The following is a 23,173-nucleotide window of genomic DNA, read 5'->3' as shown; positions in this document are numbered from 1 at the left end:
TTTTGCCATATAATAGCATTGCACTGCCTGAAAAGTCTGTTAGGAGCAGGGGAACTTCGCACTATTTTGCTGTACTACATTTTTCTAAGAAACTAATGAAAAAACCCTGCCTTATAACATGCATTCTGGGTGTATGTTAGCTTATTGCTACCATGAGCCATGTCTGGTATTGTATTCTGTATAGATTGTTTGGCAAGAATGTTTCACTGCTGTGTTAAAGATTATAATCTGTAAGGAGTTAATGTGTTTTCCAAAAATGGCCTTGACTAACAAAAGACATATGCTCTTTTCTTTATTCTTCTGAGCTCTTGGGGTAGCAATATACCCCAGAGCTTCTATTTTATCATCAAAATGATTTACTTAGATCAGCAAAAGTGAATGGAGCTGAGTGTATCAAGTCATTAATAAATTCTTTGAAAGCTTTGCATTTTTCACTTAAAGGTCTTTTGACATCTCTTAAGAGCCATGCAGAATTTTTTCTTCTTTTACATGAAACTGCTGATTTGGCATCTCCAATTTAATAGTTTTTCAATATGCATTCCCTCGAAACAATGAAAAATGTAGCTTATGCTATTTATTCAAAATGGGTCAGATGTTGTGGCTGTGTGAAAGCTTTTACATACAAAGCAGCAGATTAAACTACATAAATCAGCACTTTAGCATTCTACGAAATCAAAAATATTTGTATCTTGTCTTGACACATCACCCGTATGCTCATGCATACATCCAGAAAGACACATGTCTAAAGTATAGATAGAGTTCTTACAAGCAGATACCAATGACCTCTTCAGCTAACAAAGGAATATCAAAAGCATCATTTCTTTTTGAATACTGTTTCTGAAAGTTAACAAATCTTTGATTTACCGCTTGGTAAAATATGTTTTGTGTAACATAACAGCATTCATAGTAAACTGCAGCTTTGGTTGAAACCAGATCATATAAAATAAGATATAGGCTTCTTGAAGATTAATAACAATTTAAGCATTATTTCCAGTCAATGCATACCTAAAATTAATGACTAAATCTTCAATAATACAAGATAATGGGGTACTAACTTATTTTCCCTATGTATGAGATGTTAAGAACATGACTTCAACCTTGATCCGATTCTGTCAAAAATGGCTTGGTTCAGCTTTTCTGCCACAATTTTTTATTAAGTGGTTGTACAGTGGTTGGGACATTAGCTCCTATTTGAACTTTTCACTTCAAACTGAAACCAAGAATGGACAAGCATTGTTTATTATGGGTCTCTAATGATTCATCATTTACTCTAAAAGTACATTTTATTCACTGAATGAAGACAGACAGAATTGGGAATTCTGAAGGTACCTCATCTTCCAGTTTGCAGTGCCTATGTTTCAACATTGTATTCTTTCCAGTATACACCCAATTAGTGGTGCTGACTTTTTATCACAACATCTGGAGGATTAGGAAGCAAACACCTTACTTGGGATTTATTCATCAAGGCTGAAAGAGGTAAGCTAGTTATAGCTGGAGAAAGCAACACAGAGAAGCAACTTCTTTTTTTTTTAGAGAACTAACGTTTCCCTCAAACTGAATTAAGCTCCTAATGAATGCATGGACACATTCATGTTACTTTTATTGCAAAAAATCAGAAGGGATTTAACATTGCGTTCCCCTGGATGATTGCTGTTTGCTTCCCAGTCTGCATTTCAGTCCTGTGATTATCTGGTGGTCTTCCATCTATGCACTAACAAGTCCAACTCAATTTTCCCATGCTCAGCTAAGATTGGCTGGCATCAAAATTATATAAGGACTCCCCTGCATTTGGGGATTGCATTACTTGATAACTATTCCTTATTTTAAAAAAAAGCTTGATATTGTAGATATCAATGACAAATGTATTCTTGCTAACATGCTAACATTAAAACACAAGGAGTTAAGGAGTAGAAGTATACAATTCCTACCTGAATCTGGAATCACTAATCTCTCTTCAAGTCCCTCGGCATTGCTGTTGTGGCTAAGGGTATGCCCACATATTTATTTAAAGGCTACCATACTGATTTCCCTCTCTAATAACATTTCTGCTTCTGTGGCTCTCTGCATTTCTGATCATTTCGTATTCAAGTTGCTCAGGATTTGGAATCTGAGATTTCCTATGCCTAATAATGTAAATATAGACTCATACTGTAGCCTCTTTAATGCACATTCAATGGCACTGCCAAGAAAAGGATAGCAGTGATAAGTAGATTTCAGTCTGCTTATCGTACATACTGCACAAACAAGGGAATCGATGTCCAGGAAGGTGAGGAGAGAGCTGGCTTTTTTTCTCCTCATAATGTTGTTCAGGCTTTTAAATAGTGACATAACATTCGTGATCTTGGATTTCAAACACTGCTCCAGAGTCTCAAATCTCTAATGGGTTTCCCTTATGTGCCACCTGCTCTCTCTATTTTGGATATTGGCACAACATGGGGGAATTTCTCAGATAATTCCAAAAAAGTACAACTCAACTGAGAAGTGCATAAAAAGCAGCAGAGATTTTAAGATAAAGGCGCATTTCCAACCATTTCTGGGGCCTGGTGGAATGAATCTTCTGCTAGCTGCCAATGCAGGGAAGCCCTGCATGGACCGAGACCAAGAGGCTAGTTTTTAACTAGACTGCAGTACTTCAGAGAAAAGCACAAGACTTCATGAAAATTGGAAGGAATATTATATATGTCCGTTGCCTTGAGTTGTTTATAAAAACGATAAAGGCAGGAAATAAATAAATAAATAAATAATCAATCCATACTTTTAAGTTTGAAAGTAAGTAAAACAGCATTCATCAGTGAGGCATAGATTCTGCTAGATACACTACTACAGAGGACCCCAACCTTTTAGGCACCAGGGACTGGTTCCGTGGAGAGAGGTTTTTCCGCGGACCGGAGAGCGCAACATGGAATTGACTTATACAATCGGAATCTCTCCTACCATTTTGTGACTATACCGGCTTATTAATCCTGATGTATTTTATAGATTCTTTTGCTCTAACTCCCTCCTCTTCTCCCCCCTCCCCTATAATGGAAGGTCCGGGTTATAACCACTGTGGGAGAGTGGTTAAGATTTTACATCTGCTGCCTCCCAGAGGTGAGAGCTCTGGGTGGTATTGCTCCCCCGGTTTTATGTACCAGGCTGCTCCCCGGCCTTGACCGCCGTGAGAGGGCGGGATTCGATCTGCTCCGGGGTTTCCCAGCTCTAGTGGCAGTGGAGCTGGGCTGGCTCTCTGGTCATTTGCCTCCGACTTATTTATTTTGAGATCCTCCCGTATCGATCTGGTCTGCCTTGCTGTCTTTTTTGTCGGACTTGTTTAATGATCATGCGTCTGACTTATTCTAGCACGGTCTTACACGCCCTCAGGGGGGCCCCCCCATCCTGGGAGCGACCCGCCTTACTCTTTACACCTCCTCTTGATGAAGGGCCCGATTGTTGGGACCCTGAGAGATGGTTGGGCACGGGTAGGGGCCTCCGATATAAGCCAAATAAGAGGCCCCTGGTTAGTTTTTTGGTTAAATTTTTAGGAGGTTAGGGAGGGGGGTGGGAACTTCTTTTGGTTGTTCGGATATGGGGGGCAGTCCAGCAACCGTTGTTCAGGCCAGGGCCGGGATTGATCGCGGAGGGGAGGAGCGGGGGTCGGTTGCCCCCGGGGCTCCAGGGCAAGTCGTGGGATTGCCCATTCCCACGACGTTAGGGAATGGCAGCAGGTGTAGGAACAGAGGGCCGTATCGATCTCAGGGAAGGCCTCTCCGCTACTTGCAAGCGGTGAGGCGTTCCGACCCTCTTGTTCTGCCCCGAGGTCCTGGGAGTGAGGATGTGCAGCCTCCTGAGCTCCGGCTGGTGTACTTGAATGCCAGGTCGGTCGTCAATAAAGCTCCTCTCGTCCGTGACTTGGTCGAGTGTGAGCAGGCGGACCTGGCTTGCATCACGGAGACTTGGTTGGGCCCAGAGGGCGGTATTCCTCTGGCTGATCTTTGCCCACCAGGTTTCCGGGTGCTATACCAGCCTCGGGCTCAGGGTAGGGGTGGGGGAGTGGCCGTTGTTATGAGGGAGACCTTAGGTCCGCGGGAGGCCACCGTTCCGCAGATAGTCGGGTGTGAGTCTCTCTTTTTGAGATGCGGCCCTGGTGCGCAGTTGGGCTTGCTGCTGGTGTACCTTTCGCCTAGTCACGCAGCAGCAGCCCTGCCTGAGCTTCTCGATGTCCTCTCTGGGTTGGTGGTTGAGTTCCCGAAACTTATAGTTTTAGGGGACTTCAATCTACCATCTCTGGGAGGATCATCTGAGTTGGCTCGGGAGTTCATGGCTTCCATGACGGCCATGGACCTGACGCAAGTAATTTCAGGACCGACTCATGAGGGAGGCCACACCCTTGACCTAGTTTTTCTATCTGGTCGGTGGTTAGATGATCTTGGTGGGGGCTCCCCAATTATTATGCCCCTGTCATGGACCGATCATCATCTCCTGCGGCTGGTCTTCCGTTTTGCTACCCCCCGCCGTGGGTGTGTGGAACCAGTTAGATGGTACCGCCCCAGACGCTTAATGGATCCCGAGAGGTTCCAGGCAGCGCTGGGGTCCCCACCTGCCTCCCCCACTCACAGCTCGGCAGATGCCTTAGTGGAAGCCTGGGAAAGGGCAGCCACTGAGGCTCTTGACCGAGTTGTACCCTTGCGGCCCCTGACCCGATGCAGATCCCGTCGAGCTCCATGGTTCTCCGCGGAGCTCCGGGAGATGAAGCGTCGGAGACGGGGCCTAGAGAGCGGTTGGAGGTCCAGCCGATCCGAATCCGACCGATTGCGACTAAGAACCTAAATTAGGTCTTATCTCGCTGCGATAAGGGTGGCGAGGTCTAATCACTTCGCTACCCTTATCGCGTCTGCAGATAATCGCCCGGCCGCCCTGTTTAGGGTGACTCGCTCCCTCCTTAATCAAGAGGTGAGGGAGGAACCCTTGCAGGGTCGTGCCGAGGAGTTTAACCATTATCTGTCGGACAAAATCGCTCGGATTCGGACCGGTCTGGATTCTGACTGGGCAGAGTCTGACGATCAGGACACGGGCGGTCTTGTCGATATCACCTGGGAGGAGTTTGATTCTGTGACTCCGGAGGAAGTGGACAGGATTATGGGGAGGCTGAGCTCCACCACATGTTTATTGGACCCGTGCCCTTCCTGGCTGGTTTATGCAGCCCGGGAGAGGACACGCAGCTGGTTCCAAGCAGTTATATCAGCTTCTTTGAGTGAGGGTAGCTTCCCTGCCGTCTTGAAAGAGGCGGTGGTGAGGCCTCTCCTCAAGAAGCCTGCCTTGGACCCAGCTGTATTGAACAACTTTCGTCCGGTCTCCAACCTTCGCTTTCTTGCGAAGGTTGTTGAGAGTGTGGTGGCGCATCAGCTCCCTTTGGTCCTGGATGAAGCGGATTATCTAGACCCGTACCAATCGGGTTTCAGGCCTGGGCACAGCACGGAGACGGCATTGGTCACGCTGGTGAATGATCTCTGGAGGGCTCGGGACAGGGGTCATTCCTCTGTTCTAGTCCTATTAGACCTCTCAGCGGCTTTCGATACCATCGACCATGGTATCCTGCTGCGGCGTCTCAGGGGATTGGGAGTGGGAGGCACGGTCTTACAGTGGTTCTCCTCCTATCTCCAGGGACGCTCGCAGTCGGTGTTGACAGGAGGGCAGAGGTCGACCGCGAGGTCTCTCATTTGTGGAGTTCCTCAGGGGTCGGTCCTCTCGCCTCTCCTGTTCAACATCTACATGAAACCGCTGGGTGAGATCATTCGTGGTTTTGGAGTTGGGTATCATCAGTATGCTGATGATACCCAGCTTTTCCTTTCGACCCCAAACCACCCCAGTGATGCCCTCAACGTGATGTCCCGTTGCCTGGAGGCGGTTCGGGTCTGGATGGGGAGGAACAGACTTCAACTCAACCCCGACAAGACCGAGTGGCTTTGCATACCTTCATCCCGGGTCTATTCGGATATTCCATCTCTCTCTATGGGGGGTGAATTATTACCCCCCGTAGATAGGGCTCGCAACTTGGGAGTCCTCCTAGATTCACGGCTCACCTTGGAAGATCACATGGTGGCTGTGACTAGGGGGGCTTTCGCCCAGGTTCGCCTGGTGCGTCAGTTGCGGCCCTATCTAAGCCGGGATGATTTATGCACGGTCACTCACGCGCTCGTGACCTCTCGTCTAGACTACTGCAATGCTCTCTACATGGGGCTTCCCTTGAGGACCACCCGGAGGCTCCAACTGGTACAGAATGCAGCCGCGAGAGTTGTGTTGGGAGTCTCCCGATTGTTGTGACTCAGGGCCAGCCTGTGGTTTCGGCAGCCGGCTCAGATGTGTCGGATGACTCAGATGAGGGGGAGGAGGACCGTGTGGGAGACGAACCGGTTGATGATGGCGTGGAGGCTTGGCAGAGTTCCCAGCCGGGGCCCTCTTCTCAGCTGCGTGAGCCCGATAGTGCGGAAGATGATGACCCACAGCTGGCCCTGTTCAAGGACGCCCGACGCAGGAGGCAGTCGAGCAGGAACAAACAAAGAAAGAATGTGGGACTCCTCGGGAGGAGGCACAGGGAGACCACGCCCTGAGCTCTCTATAAAAGGAGTGTTTGGGGAGGGGCTGGTTGCTGAAAGCAACTTTTCTGCTTGAGAAGACAAGCTCTAGTGTTTTTGTTAACTGCGTAATTAAATCTTGGCAGATGCCTTTTAGCCTTGGACGCTCTCCAGTCTCTTCTTTCTGAATAGGGGTTTGCCTTACTCAAGGCCAGAAGAGGGCTGGTTCAGAACAGTTTGCTTTCAGCCCCCCACCCCTTATTACTACGATGGAGCAGCTTCTTGCCGAGAATGCCCAGCTCACCCAGCAACTCACTTTGCTGGCAGCTCAGGTGGCACAACTGCAAGCTCAGGTACATGCTGCACCCCCACCCAGGAGGAAATGTCAGATAGCTATGCCGGATAAATTTGCTGGTAAACCAGAACTGTTTCCTGCCTTCCTGGGACAATGCCAGCTTTATATCAGCGTGAGAGCAGCTGATTTCCCCACTGACCGAGATAAGGTGGGATTCATGTTGAGCCTTCTGTCGGGAGATGCAGCTCGTTGGGGCACGCCTCTGTTGGCACAGCCTAGCCCTTTGTTGGATAACTTTGGGGGGTTTTGTGACCATATGCGCCTCATGTACGAGGACCCGATTAAGGCGCAGACTGCCACCCGACGCCTGAAAGCTTTGAGGCAGGGTCAGCGCCCTCTACAGGCCTATATCAGCGATTTCCGGCTGCTTAGCCAGGATTCCGCCTGGAATGAGGCTGCGCTCGTGGATGCCTTTCAGGATGGCTTGTCAGAGGAGATGTTGGATGAGCTGGCCCGCGTGGACATTCCCTCAGACCTGAATGGGCTGATCCATCTTTGTCTGTGGATCGATGCCCGGCTGCAGCAGCGTAAGAGTCGCCGTGCCACCCCACAGACCCCTGCCGCCCCTGTTGTGCGTGAGCCCCCAGTCCAGAGGGAGGAGCCAATGGAGCTGGGTGCCGCCAGGTCCCGTCTATCGGTGACGGAAATGGACAGACGACGATCGGAGGGGTTGTGTTTTTACTGTGGGGACCCTGGACATTTGGCTGCTTCTTGCCCGAAGAAGCGTCAGCGGGCGTCAGTGACCAAGCCTGCCCCGAGAAAGTCCCCTGCTTTGCTATCGGGAAACGGCCCGAGCCCGATCTAGACGGTGTGAAAGATCGGGCGACCCACAACGACCACGCCGAGCGACGCCGTTCCGACGGTGCCTGTGAACCTCCACGGCATTTGATTCTGGAGGCACGACTGATCCTTCCTGGCAAGCCAGAGGGGATTCCGGTCCATGCCTTAATTGACTCTGGGGCTACCACTAACTTTATGGATTCGGCCTTTGTGGCCAAATGGGCTGTTCCCCAGTGTCCAGTGGATCCGCCCATGCTTGTGGAGACCATCGATGGTCGAGTGCTCCTGTCCGGGCCTATTACGGCCGCCACGCAACCCGTGTGTATGGCCATCAGTACCCATGTGGAGGCCATTCAGTTTTACGTCACTTCGGATCTGCACTTCCCCGTGGTCTTGGGACTGGCGTGGCTCCGGGCGCATGATCCACAGATCTATTGGTCTCAGAACTTGGTCACCTTCCCAAGTTTGCAGTGCGTGGACCACACCCGCCATATCTGTGCCGGCCAGGTGGAGGGTTCCTCAGGGGTTTCCTTGCCTCCCGAACTGTCCGACTTTGCTGATGTGTTCAGCGAGTCAGAGGCGGACCAATTACCCCCGCACAGGCCCTATGACTGTTCCATTGATCTAGTCCCTGATGCGCCTCTCCCAGTGGGGCGTTTGTACTCCATGTCGGAGCCCGAGTTGGCTGCATTGCGGGACTTCCTGACAAAGAATTTGGCTCGTGGTTTCATCCGGCCCTCGTCCTCGCCAGTGTCTGCGCCCGTGCTCTTCGTCAAAAAGAAGTCGGGCGAGTTACGGCTTTGCTGTGACTACCGGAAACTCAACGCCATCACGGTGCGTAACCGCTACCCGCTGCCCCTCATCCCCGAGCTCTTGGACCGACTCCGGGAGGCTAAGATCTTCACGAAACTGGACCTGCGTGGAGCTTACAACCTCGTCAGGGTTCGCCCGGGTGATGAGTGGAAGACGGCGTTTGGTACTCGCTATGGACATTTCGAGTACACGGTGATGCCGTTTGGCCTGACCAACGCCCCCGCTGTGTTTCAGCATTTTATGAACGATATCTTTCGGGATCTGTTGGACCAGTTTGTCGTGATTTACCTGGACGACATCCTGATTTACTCCCCGTCGCGTGAAGCGCATCATCAGCATCTCCGTCAGGTCCTGCAGCGCCTCCGGGAACATCGGCTGTTTGCCAAGTTGGAGAAGTGCCAGTTCTACCAGGTGACCATCGATTTCCTGGGTCACCGCATTTCTCCTGAGGGCATCGCCATGGAGCCGAGTAAAGTCGAGTCGTTGCAGAGTTGGCAACCCCCGCGTCGTGTGAAGGACGTTCAGCGACTCCTTGGATTTGCCAACTACTATCGGACATTCATCCCTGGCTTTGCTGCCTTGACAGCCCCCCTCACCCGGCTCCTGCAGAAGAAGACTCGGTTCCAGTGGAACGCCCCCGAACAACAGGCGTTCCAGGCTTTGAAGGACGCCTTCATGAAGGAGCCCATCTTGAAACATCCCGACCCGCAACGGCCGTTTGTCGTGGAGGCGGACGCCTCCGACATTGCCATTGGGGCCGTGTTACTCCAGGCAACGACGCCCAGCGGTACCCTTTTCCCTTGCGCGTATCACTCTCGGAAATTGAACCCCTCGGAGCGCAACTATACCATCTGGGAGAAGGAGCTGCTGGCCATCAAGGCGGCGTTCGAGGCTTGGAGGCATCATCTGGAGGGGGCGCGGCATCAGATCGAGGTCCGGACGGACCACAAGAATCTGGAAAGCCTGCAGACCGCTCGGAATTTGAATCAACGCCAGATCCGGTGGTCCCTCTTCTTTGCGAGGTTTGACTTCCGGGTGCGGTACATACCAAGCGGGCACAACCAGAGAGCGGATGCTCTGTCCAGAAAGCCCGAATACACCCGAGCGGAAGACAAGCTTCCGCCCAGGACAGTGATCCCCGTCGAGTCTTTTGCTGCGGTGCGGGAGCCGGTGGATATACGGGCTCGGATCCGGGAGGCGCAGCAGCAGGAGGCGTGGGTGGCTCAGCGGAAGGAAGAGGTGGGGCCAGATTCGCCTTGGTCGGTCGCGGATGGACTCCTGTATTATCGTGACCGGCTCTATGTTCCAGGAGGGCCACTCAGGGGACTCGTCCTCAGCCAGTGTCATGATAACCCGGCTGCGGGGCATTTTGGCCTGTTCAAGACTCTGAACCTGGTCTCCCGTACCTTCTGGTGGCCCCGAGTCCGACACGATGTCCAGTCTTATGTCACCTCCTGCATTCCTTGCAGGCAGGCCAAGTCAGCGACAGGGGCCCCGCCTGGTTTACTGCAGCCCTTGCCAACACCCAAGAGACCCTGGGGGGCTGTGTCCATGGACTTTCTGACGGATCTACCCCCATCCTCCGGCTTCACGACAGTGTTTGTGGTGGTGGACATGTTGACCAAGATGGCGCACTTCATCCCCTGTCGCGGCTTACCGTCAGCTCGCGCCACTAGTCGCATGTTCATCCAACAGGTGTTCCGGCTGCATGGCCTTCCCGATAGAGTCGTCTCCGATAGGGGGGCCCAGTTTACAGCCCGCTTCTGGCAGGAGTTGATGCGGGCATTGGACATTAAGGTTTGCCTCTCGTCCGCGCATCATCCTCAGACCGACGGGGGTACCGAGAAGGTCATCGGCATCTTAGAGCAGTATCTGCGCTGCTACGTTAACCTGCAGCAGGACAATTGGGTGGACTATTTGGCCATAGCCGAGTTTGCCTTTAACAACTCGCAGCACACCTCCACGCAGATGACACCGTTCTTGGCCAACGTGGGTTATCACCCCTGGTTTTTCCCCCTTTCTCCCGTGGACTCATCGGAGCCGGCAGCGAACGAATTTATGGCGGAGTTACAGGCGATCCATCGGTTGGTGCGACGGCAACTGGAGAAGGCCAAGGCCGACTACAAGAGGTTCGCCGATCGGTCGAGAAGGGATACGCCTCCACTATCGGTGGGGGATCGGGTCTGGCTGTCCACCAGGAACCTACCATCCACTCGGCCGGCGAGGAAGCTGGACCACCGTTACCTTGGACCGTTCCCAGTCCAGGCCGTCATCAATCCGGTCGCCTATCGTTTAACTCTGCCACGTTCCCTGCGCGTGCACCCCGTCTTCCATCGGTCCTTGTTGGTCCCCGAACAACCGGCCTGTCCACTTCGCCAAGCGGAACCTCCCCCATCAGGAACTCGTGATGGAGGCAGCACCCCCGAGTACGAGGTCGCCAGCATCCGGGATTCCCGCTGGCTGAAAGGTCGCTTCCAGTACCTGATCGAGTGGAAAGGGTACGGGCCGGAGGACTTCACATGGGAAGACGCGACCGCCGTTCATGCCCCTGCGTTGGTGACTGCGTTTCACGAACAGTTCCCATCCCGACCGCATCCGGATCGGCAGACCTGGGGGAAGGGCCCTGCGGTGCGGGATAGTGTTGTGACTCAGGGCCAGCCTGTGGTTTCAGCAGCCGGCTCAGATGTGTCGGATGACTCAGATGAGGGGGAGGAGGACCGTGTGGGAGACGAACCGGTTGATGATGGCGTGGAGGCTTGGCAGAGTTCCCAGCCGGGGCCCTCTTCTCAGCTGCGTGAGCCTGATAGTGCGGAAGATGATGACCCACAGCTGGCCCTGTTCAAGGACGCCCGACGCAGGAGGCAGTCGAGCAGGAACAAACAAAGAAAGAATGTGGGACTCCTCGGGAGGAGGCACAGGGAGACCACGCCCTGAGCTCTCTATAAAAGGAGTGTTTGGGGAGGGGCTGGTTGCTGAAAGCAACTTTTCCGCTTGAGAAGACAAGCTCTAGTGTTTTTGTTAACTGCGTAATTAAATCTTGGCAGATGCCTTTTAGCCTTGGACGCTCTCCAGTCTCTTCTTTCTGAATAGGGGTTTGCCTTACTCAAGGCCAGAAGAGGGCTGGTTCAGAACACCGATACTCCCATGTCACACCTCTGCTCCGTGAGCTGCATTGGTTACCAGTTGTCTTCCGGGTGAGATTCAGGGTGCTAGTAATGGTGTTTAAAGCCCTACATGGCAGGGGTCCGGAGTACCTTAGGGAACACCTGCTGCCGGCGTCTACTTCCCTCCGCCCTGTGCGTTCCCACAGAGAGGGCCTCCTCAGGGTGCCACCGGTCAGAGAATGTCGACTGGTGGCCCCCAGGGGGAGATCCTTCTCTGTGGGCGCCCCGGAGCTATGGAACCAGTTACCGGTTGAGCTCCGGACGGCACCCGATCTTTGCTCCTTTCGCCGCGATCTGAAAACATACTTGTTCGAGCAAGCCGGCCTGGCCTCAAGGGGGATTGGTGGGGTTTTTACTATTTTTATTGGGGTTTTTAGTATGTATTAATTGTATTTTTTAATTGGGCATGTATTTAATTACCTTTTATCTTTTGTAAATTTCTGTGTTTTATTCTTGCCCTGTACACCGCCCTGAGTCCTTCGGGAGAAGGGCGGTATAGAAATATTAATAAATTAAAATTAAATTAAATTTTGCACAGAACCATCTTGTAATATATTCACTCACTTCCCTAGGACTGGAGCAAATTAACTCAGCATATCACCCATCTAATTTGAACAGAGAGGAATGCTGGTGTGGAGGCAGAAAACATCTAGGAAAATAGACATAGGTTTCTAAGAAAAATATGCCATTGTTTTAAAATGTTATGAACTTTTCAAAGCTCTGGTAGGTAAATTTTGGAAAATGGAAAAAAACAAGTAGATCTTGGTTATGCTGCTTAAGGATTGCTGTCCAAATATTTCAAAGTCTCCTTTTTAAAAAAAGGTATCAAAATTTAAAGTATAGGAATTCTGTGGTACAATTTGACAAAGAATTAAAACAGTAGTTCTTATACCAAGCATTTTTTTTTTACAATATCAGCCAAGTAGATTAGTGGTCAAAATGCTAAAAACCTTTTATAAGGCCCTCAAAATCTGATTCTATGACCGGGCCAAGGGCCTTCAGTAAGTGGAGGAAGTTGCCTCCTGGCTATGTTAGTGAATGTTGATTTGATACCTTCCTCAGCTACTGTGTATTTTAATGTTTGTATTTCTAATTGGAATTGTTTTTACCTCATTTTGATATTATTCATGAGCCAGAGTTGAGATGTGCTGCCTTACAAATTCATTAAGTAAATAAATAAATCTATTCAGATGCCAAAAGCATTTTCCTTTCAAAACAGTGGCATCTGTGTGGTACTTTCTGAGCTTGCTTGTTTTCTTGCAGACATTTCATTACCCAACTGGGTAATATCATTAGTGCACTGAAGATGTTACCTATTTGGATAATGAAATGTCTGCAAGAAAACAAGCAAGCTCAAAGATCACCAAAAACCTGACAGTTCAACTGCAAGCCTCAAATATTATCTTCTATCTACAGTCTCCTGCCCAGCACAAAAGAATATGAGCTCATAGAAAAAGTCCTGTTCCTTTGAAAATCATTCCTTTGTCTGAAATAACCGGAAAGCAAGTTATCATCACACATTAATCCAGTTTTCTTTCGTATACCAAGACAAAAGATACAATAAAGAAAATGAAACGTGTGCAGGATCAGAAGCCAAAGAGTAAAAAACATGGAATAAACAAGATTAATAAAAGCCACTAACATTAGTTTGAACAATAATTGATAAAAGATCTTCCTATTTAGGTTACTAATATGAACATGGTTGTCTAGACCATTGAAAAACATGAGTAGATTGACCCAGGCAGAACCTTTCTTATCTCTGATCAGATGTAGATATGATTCACTGGATTGCACAATAATAATTATAGAACTGCTTTGATTTTGATTAAAAGTTGGTATTTTAACATTGTTGTAACCTATTTAATGCTCTTATATATTTCCAGAAGTCTGCTAGCTATTACAAAGAAAAAGAAAACAGCTGACAAATAGGGTGAATTATTTTTTGCATCAAGTCTAAAATAGTGCCATATGGCAATAATATTAGGCCTATGGTTGCATGCATGTACGTATAAAAGATGTTTCCTTAAAGATACAGTGTGAACACAAAATCAGGTAAAATAATATTACAGTTCCATGAAATGAAAATTGCAGTCTCTAACAGAAATTTAGAAATCTTACCTGCAGATCAAAGAACTTGCTGTAGCGTCGATAAATTGCCTCTGTTGAGCCATTGGACCAAGTGACCTTGATAATGTACACCTGCAGGGAAGAAGACATACAATTTAGAAATTTCAGGTCCTATTGGGCAACCTGATAATTGTGCTACTAATATTTCAGCGAAAGAGCTATTCTAGAATAAATAACCGTCGTAATCCATAGAAGATACCACAAATTTGGCAGCAATTTGGATGGGTTATTTGTATAAAAAGACCCTAAGTAGAACCAACTCTGGGATCCACAGAGAAACTGAAAGACATCTGAGCAAAACCTAGAGAACATGGAAAATTTGGAGCATATTTCTAAATTGCTCTACTTCGGTAGATGGTTCTTCTTGAACAGAATGGAGGATGCCTTTTTCCTCTTCAGACAGTCTTTCAGAATTTCAGGATGCACCCGGATGTGCCTTTTTGTCACTTCTAAGCATCATGTAAGTTTTATTGCCAGAATCTCAGATTGACCCCAGGACTTCAGTAGCACTTCTCACTTTGCTTTACTGAGAACATAAGGATATTAGGGAAGAAGATCTGAAAGACCGGATTTGTTTGCTGCCTATTTGTTGTTGCCTTTTGCTATTTATTTTTCTAGTATTAACAGTGGTCCTCTCATAGCTTCAGGGGCAGAACCAAGGATGTTTTCTGAGAGGGGACACCATGTTTTTCTTCTGGTTGCACGATGATGCAGCAGACCTAGAGAGCAACACATTTTAATCACACAATGAATTAAAGGGTTTCTACTGAGTACTAGGTACATAGTTTATCATTGTGGTGGCAAGTGATAATTGTTCTCTCACTGCTCAAACCCTCCTTTTATTTGAAAATCATAAAGTTGGGGAGCATTTTAGCTGAAGCTTGACTTTTTCATCCAACTAAATAAAGCCCCTGCAAGGAAAACGCTCTGTTTGACAAAGAACTTTCTATGAAGTTATTTAATATAAGATGAAGCATGATTAGTGCTTTGCTATCCTTTGTAGTACTGTACTGCAGTATTTTTATTCTTGAGTCATATCCAAGTCCTGAGGATATATAGTTAAACCTCACAACTGCAGCTTTTGTCTTCTCATAATTCTAAGAGTGTGAGTGCTATAGAGACTCTGAATGATTCAATTGTCTTTACAGGAAAGAATAGAAGCTGTATCAGAAACATGTTCCTTAGGAAAAGCTCTTCATAATTAGCTAGTTCCCACCCAGTAGCAAATTCTGCTACCAGGGGTAACTAGGAAATATTTAGAGATCTAAGACCTTTAGACTTGGCAATTGACAATAGCTCATAAAGCTAGCCTCTTGCTGACCAACATTTCTCTGCTTTTGCTTCCCCACTATTTGTTTACCTGTTTGGAAAATACTATATCAAACCTGGGGTCATGACATCTTAACCCCATTGCTCATTATTAGACCTCCCTCCCTCCCTCCCTCCCTCCCTCTCTCTCTCTCTCTCTCTCTCTCCCTCCAATTCTCTCTCTGTGTGTGTGTCTGTCCTATCTATCTATCTATCTATCTATCTATCTATCTATCTATCTATCTATCTATCTATCTATCTATCTATCTATCTATCTATCATCTATCTCTATCTATCATCAGCTGTGGTGGCACAGTGTTAGCATGCAGTATTGCAGGTTACTTCTGCTGATTGTCAGCCAGCAATTCAGCAGTTCCAGTCTCACCGGATCAAGGTTGACTCAGCCTTCCATCCTGAGGACCCAGATTGTTAGGGGCAATAGGCTGACTCTGTAAACCACTCAGAGAGGACTGTAAAGCACTGTGAAGTGTTACATAAATCTAAGTGCAGTTGCTATATCTATCTATCTATCTATCTATCTATCTATCTATCTATCTATCTATCTATCTATCTATCTATCTATCTTACTTTCACATTTCTGAACTGCCCATCTCCCTCAAAGAGTAGGCTGATTTTTAGCACAATACTCTATTCCCACATAACATTGAATTCACATTATCACTCAGGAGAGATAAAAATGCCACAAATTATAGAGGAAAGAACCTTAAGAGCACAAATAGCAATAGCAATAGCACTAGACTTATATACTGCTTCATAGTGCTTTACAACACTCTCTAAGCCATTTACAGAGTCAGCCTATTGCCCCCAACAATCTGGGTTCTTGTTTTACCAACCTCAGAAGGATGGAAGGCTGAGTCAACCTTGAGACCATGAGAATCAAACTCCTGGCAGTGAGCTGAATTAGCCTGAAATACTGCATTCTAACCACTGCGCCACCATGGCTCCTAATACTGTATTAATATAAAGATAGGATATATCTTATCTAAATATATAAGCAGAAAAGAATCTTAGAGAGCCCATTTGTACACAATTAGGTCCCTAGCCCAAATAATGCTCCTTAGAAAATTTATTTTCTTCCTCAGACTCTTCTAAATGTGAACCTGAGGTTTAATTCTCTCAAAAACAATTCCTCTTGCATCAGAGATAGGCAACAAGAGAGCTCCAGATGTTGCAGACTGCAACAGTGACAATTACTTGCCATTATCTATGATGGTGAAGCTGATAGGGCAATGTTTACCTTCTCCAATATACACTCAGCTGAAAGGAGCCACTTCTGCAAGTCATGAATTTACATTCCAACACAGAGAGGTTCCTAGCTACCAGGAAAACACGTCCTAAGCTAGATATCTCCAGCTGTGATTTAAAATCAAATGGAATTAAAATTCTCATAATCTCCAGCTAGTGTTTCGTGGCTCAGAATTGTTGATGGTATAGTCTCACTTCGGATGGATTGCATTCAATTGTAAAAAGCAGTCCTAGTGGACAGCATTTAAAAGATCAACATTAAATTCACCTCAGCCACAGAATCTGAGTAGATGATTGAATTGGGGATTTATTCCAGAGGAGTTAAGAGGCAAGTGAGCCCAGATATCATGTGTAAGAGAAAGAAGGTGAAGACAGGCCCTCCCTGATAGCTTACAGAAAGTACTGTAGATGCAGATAGTAGGGTCCGCAGTGTGGTAATATTTCCTCTATAGGTGTGAAACAATAAAGTACTCAACTTGGAACTGCCACATGTCATTCTTGGTTCTGTGCCACACACATTGTTTTGAATTAGTACACTTAGAATGCAATGTTTGTGTTTCAGAGGCACAAATAAACATGTTAATCATCCTCAGGATTTGCTACATATTTTTCACATTTAAAATCTCCCCTAAGAGAAGGGAAGGGAACATTCCCACAAGGGAATATATTTTCCAGTGTTCCCTTTCCAGTAAATTCCTTGGTCTCAGAGGAGCTCCCTGCAACTTTTAAGTGTCCACCTCTCCCACCCACCCACCCCAAAAAAAACACCCATAAGAAGACCAAAGAAATGTAGATTTCCAAGGCTTTTTCTATGGTCAAGGTGTGGTAGATTCAAATCAGAGTGACCTTTCCAAATTTATAATGGAAAAGGTTTTTGTCTTGCCTTGTGAACCAGGAGAGCCTAATTATCTTCCACTGATTGTGAGTCGTGGGGCTGTGTTCTTAAAGGTAGGAATAATTTCATTCAGAGCCCCTCTGAAAATATTCTAAGTGGACTGCATGCATATTAAACCTCAGCCAGCCAAGATGATTTGATGTGGTCTTTACAAAGTAATAGATGAGTCCTAGGCACTCCACTCCTAACCATGCCAGGGCACTTGTGCAGAGCTTCCACTGAAAGAATTTGCTGCCTCATTTTTTGCCTTCATCTACTTTTTGTACAAATGCAGGAAACATTTACAGAAGCACCAACATCTCTTTAAACCAGGGGCGGGGGAACTAAGGCCCTTTTATGACTTGTGGATTTCAAGTGCCAGAATTCCTGAGCCAGCATGGCTGGCTCAGGAATTCTGGGAGTTGAAGTCCACAAGTCTTAAAGGGACCATAGTTCCTCACCTCTGCTTTAAACTACTAGACCAGGGGTAGGCAACCTCGGCTCTTTTTTTTTTTATTAAAAAGTTTTAACATACAATTTTTCCCTTAAAAAATCCCCCCTCCCCCCCTTCTCCCTCCCCCCTTCCTCTCCCCCCTCCCCCCCTCCCCCCCCACGACTTCCCAGAGCTAAATACAAGGTATATATAAAAAAAACAATCATAAACAACCATATACTAACAACCATAAACTCTAAAATCTATCACTCTCTAGCTTATATAGGATAAAACAAACCTTAGTAATATTAAATATATATAAATATATATAAAAAAAACTAATATAGAAAAAAAAAATAAAGAAAGAAGACTTATTCAAATATAAAACTTCTTAACCCTATACTTATTCTGAGTAAACTCAAGCCATTTTCTCCCTTCCATAATATAGCGTTCCTGCGAGTAATCTTTCAAATAGGCCGAAATCTTCACCATTTCGACCAGGAAACCTTTAAAATCCACTCTTCTATGGTCGGCAGTTCCTCTTTCCAGTACTATCCTATCAAAAGTCTTGCTGCCGTAATTAAATTCAACATCAACTTAGTATATTCCATCAGACTTTTATCCAAAAAGCCTTCACCTTTTTACAAGTCTACCATATATGAAAATATGAAAATATATTACGTCTTTATCACCGCACCTCCAACATTTAGGCTAATAATTCAAATACATGCTTAGCTTTTTAAAATCTAAATACCATCTATAAAACATTTTGTAAAAATTCTCTCTTAGATTTCAAACTTATATAAATTTTACATTCCTCACCCAAATCTTTTCCCACCTCCCACTACTTGGCTATAAGTACGTTGTGAAAGTTCCATAGACTTCTGCTGATCTTGTTCTTTTATCTTTTTTGATTGTTTTAAAGCAGCACGCGTCACCCTCTGTTCTCTGGGATCATCCAAAAGTGTTATAACTTGATCTCCTCCAGCACCATTCTCCTCTGTCTGTCCATCTTCAGCCTCTTGATATTCTCCTTCTCCAGATCCCTTTGCAGCTTCCAGAAGTGTTAATGGGGTTGCTTTTAAAACATTATTGTAAAAATCACGCGCTTGCATCACAGTAACCAGACGGTACCTTTTACCTTCATGCATCACCATCAACCCAGCTGGAATCTCCCATCTGAACCTTATATCTCGTTGCTTGAGCTCTTGCACAAGAAATGTAAAATCCTTCCTTCTCCTTAAAATCTTTGGAGGAATTTCTTTTAGAACCAGAACTTCTTGATCAGCAATCACGACTTTAGTATCATAGGCAGCTTGTATAACTTCATCTCTAATTTCCCTTTTTGCAAAATAAACCACCACATCTCTAGGCAGCTTTCTCTGTCTAGCAATCCATGAGTTCACACGATACACTTTATCCATGCCTCCTTTTATTTCAGATGCTGGCTGATTCAGTACCACTTCGAGAGCCTCAGAAACCAGCTGCTTTAGATCTTCCTTAATATTCTCCTTTAGACCTCTGATTCTAATGGCAAACTGCATCTGGAAATATTGAGCAAGACTCAATTCTCTATCCATTTTGTCTCTTAAATCTTCATTCTCCAATACTTTTGCTTCTAATATGGCATTCTTTTGAGTCAAATCTTTAACTTTTTCATCCAAATCTTCCACACATTCAGCCACTTTATACACTGAAGACAAAATGTCTACCTTCATCACGCTGAACTTCTGCTCCATCCTCTCTTCTATTCTCTCCTCCAATTTCTCCAATTTCTCCTCCATCTGTGCAAATTTATCACCCATTGATTGATTAATTGATTCCAAAAGTTTATCCAGAGCATCTCGTAAGTCCTTCGATGTCACTACATCAGGAGGATATAATGCCTGCAATGATGATTGTTGCACCAGGGAAGTTCCAGCACTCCGAAGAGTTTTAGGGGGAGGCTTAGCCGCCATCTTTTACTTTCAATTGTGACGCACTTTCACTTAGAGTTTAAAAAGTCCATCAAGCTCGAGAGTAGAATAAAATAATCCTCTTCACCTTTTCCTCTTGTACCGCTCTGCCTGCTCTTTTTATTCCATAGTCTTTCCTTCAGGCAGGGGTGGTCGCAGACGCCTGGCTCTGCTCCATAAAGTCAGGAGCAGAGGCGCTGGCCAGCTGGGAGCGACCCAGGCTACGGGGGAGTTCGATCCTTCCGCCGCCCAAGCTGCAAGCTCAGGCGGCCCCGGAGAACTCAACCCCTACCTGGGGCCTCACCCCCTCCTCTTCTCCCGAGGAGGGGGCTTCAAATTTGCCCGAACAGCTGATCGGCGCTGTTTCGGGCGAAAAACACTCAGCTGAGCCGCGGGCAGCCCGGGAAGGCTGTCTCCGTCGCCGCGCAGCCACTGGAAGTCCTCAACCTCGGCTCTTTTATGACTCGTGGACTTCAACTTCCAGAATTCCTGAGCCAGCATGGCTGGCTCAGGAATTCTGGGAGTTGAAGTCCACGAGTCATAAAAGAGCCAAGGTTGCCTACCCCTGTACTAGACCATTTCTCCTGACTTGGCAACACAGAATCATGTGCAAAATGTTTCTGAATTTGAATTGCTTTGAATTTGGTTTCCCCTCTCCCTTCTTGTGCAAAACTGTTCCTTTAATCATTTCAGAAGACTCTTGAGCTCAGAATGCCCCCAAAGCAATTGGAACAGCCAGTTTTGTCCTTGAAACAACCATTTCACAAAGTGGGACATTTGAATTCTGAAATGTTTTGCCCACTTTTGGTTATATGTTTTTCACAGCTGGAAAATGAGCTGCTTGTCCTTGATCTTTCCAGTTGTACTGCGAGGACAGCACAATTCCTTCTGCATCCCCCAAGAAATGAACTGTACATTTTTGCTAGGATAGGCAATCTTCATCTTCTGATGCCATACATTTGCATTGTTCTACTTTTTTCCATCCATCTTGCACTGCTGCTGTATGCCCACCTCTGGGATGCTGTGATCAAGTTTCTCCCTATAACTTACTCTTTGTTTTAGTCTTTCTACTCACTCATCTGGCCCAAGAACTATTTTCACCCTTATGTATACATGAAGACAAAGTATTGATCTTGTATAGTGTACAAGCATCACTTGTATGTTTGCTTTCCTTCTCTGTTCAACACAATAATAAACCATGATTTGTTTAAAGATGGTTTAGCAAAGAAAACACATGAGCTGGATTTATGCAATATGCTATCCAAAATCAAAACCACATTAGGTCTAATATGGTGCAAATCCAGCTTTTGTTCCTTAAAGGAGACAGGAAACATTTTCAAATGAAAACTTAATTTTTCAATTTCAGGAGAAATGATTGAGCTTTGCTCAAAAAAGAATTATGAAGGGAATACTTAGGTTTTTTAAAAAAAATCCAAAGGGCTCAACTATTTTCTCCTTCTTTTCCTTTTCCATTTTTTTTTCTTTTGTGCATGACTGTATATTGCGAGTGTTTATTTTCCCAGGTTCATTTTCACTGTTCTCAGCTTTAAATAAAAAAATCTGCCCCTAAAAGTGGTTTCCATAAATCTGATTAAAGACTCATGAGAAAGGAAAGGCATCAACTGATAACTACAGACTTTCCCAGCTCAATGGAATATTCTCATTCTCTCCAGGGCAGCCTGCCAGAGACTATCCATTACTGTAATGCTATCGAATGCTTAGCAAGCCAACCTCCACGGGTCAAAGGCCTGCATGATGTCATCACGCTGGCTGCTTTGCAACAGGCCTTTTTTTGTGAACCAAGTGCATCTTGGGATTCCTTTGGAAGGGGATGGAACCCTTTTTTTTTTTAGCTAGAGAGAGCCTTGGCGTTCTTGAGCATGTTACAGGAGTGGAGTGTGAGTTCTTGGAAGGAAATTACAGGGGGGGCGGAAATGGGAGGGGAGGTCTTTTCTTGAAAGCTCTTCAATTACTGATTCAGTATTTTCACGCAGGCTGAAATTGTAGGCTGATTCACACAATCGGCATTTTGAGAATTCCATTTGAGTCACGGGGGGGGGGGAGGGAGGAAGGGGGTAGAAACAAATCACACAATGAGCATTCAGTCAACAGTACCTACCAAAGGGGGCATATGCATGTAGGATGCATATATCTCACAAGCTGACTTTCTGATGTTGAAGATGACATTGAAGTACAAAATACAATGCTTGTTACATGCTGGATCACCAGTTTGGCCAATTGTGTGAGCTAGTATTATGAAACAAATGGCAAACAAATACGAGTAAATATACACTATTTATATGTACATATCACCATATAATATGTATACGTATTTACTGTAACAGAAATAAAGTCAAATTATTTAAAAGAGGTAATAATTCTAAAGACACACATTCCTTTCCAATCTGTATCACTTTATAAAGACGAGAACATATACAAATGCACTTTGCACAAAAAACACAAAGCATCCTAGACCATTCTCATACGGTGTTTTCCATCTGAATGAAATGAAATGAACTTTACCAGACCCTGGACAAGATCCAAGGAACTGGGCAGACAGATCTGTGTGTCTAAGATTGCTTTGAATTTCCATGTTGATCACAGCAATTCCTACAGCATAGCAAAGCCCATTAAAAAAGAGGAGGTGATTATTTACAAACAGTCTCACTGGGCCCATTTTAGCCTGTGGGTATCCTTCAAGTAGGTCTTTGGATGGCAGCCATGATGTTCTTCTACAAATGGCTTAACTAGGTTTCTGGCTGGTATAATAATAATTATTCATTTTATAAATTATTCCAGGAAACAGAGCAGGCTTTTAGCCTGCTACCCCCAACATTTCACTATATACCTAGCAAGGAGACAGACCAATAAAAAGTGATGAATTATACTGCCATAGTTTCTTTACTAAAAGACTGAAGCCGGCAGAAATAAATTACACCCTGACAAGAGGACCTCTTCCTTCAGCAATATTTGATCCAGATTTTAATCCTAGAGGAACACAGTAATAGAATTGACTACAACAGTGGGGGGGGGGGGTTTCTAGAAAATATGCTGATTAAAAATGCTTTATTAAGCACCAGAGTTTCTTGGGTCAACTCCAGCACAGGAAAAACTCCTCAGCCCATGTCAGTTGTGGAAAGAAAAACAATGGACACCACCAAGGGGATTACTCTGCTCCAAGTGAGATCATCTCACAGTGAACACACACCTTTGCAGTGGGAGAGACCCTGATACTGAGTGATGCAATCCTTAGACAGAAATAGCTGTTTTGTAAAGGGCAACAGGCCACATTTCTAATTGTTTCCCTTGTGTAAAGATTGCAGAGTTACACACATGGTCTTGAAAGATTTTCTAATGCTGGGAGAGGCAATACTGTACTGCAGTACGCTTAATACCCAACAATGAGTACAGCTGAAAGACCCTAGAAACTAAATTTTGATTGTTAGATTATTTGATTTTATCCCACCTTTATTATTCTTTATAAATAACTCAAGGTGGCAAAGATACTTAATACTCTACCCTACTCCTTCCCCCCACCCCCCCAAAA

At 45.9% G+C, this 23,173-nt stretch overlaps 1 protein-coding gene across 1 annotated transcript in view; it reads right to left on the bottom strand.

Moving 5' to 3' along the window:
* Positions 1-23,173, bottom strand: part of SH3PXD2B (SH3 and PX domains 2B) — a 142,524-nt gene that overhangs the window by 97,079 nt on the left and 22,272 nt on the right. Inside the window, exon 2 of the mRNA XM_081321252.1 lies at positions 13,782-13,862. Within this exon, the coding sequence (XP_081177378.1) occupies positions 13,782-13,862 (81 nt within the window). The remainder of the gene's footprint in view (positions 1-13,781; positions 13,863-23,173) is intronic.

Source organism: Vipera berus, assembly GCF_964194415.1.
Source record: "Vipera berus genome assembly, chromosome: 2".
In the NCBI taxonomy this organism is placed as follows: domain Eukaryota; kingdom Metazoa; phylum Chordata; class Lepidosauria; order Squamata; family Viperidae; genus Vipera; species Vipera berus.
The sequence above is the reverse complement of the archived record's forward strand: the minus strand, read 5'-3'. Positions and strand labels throughout refer to the sequence as shown.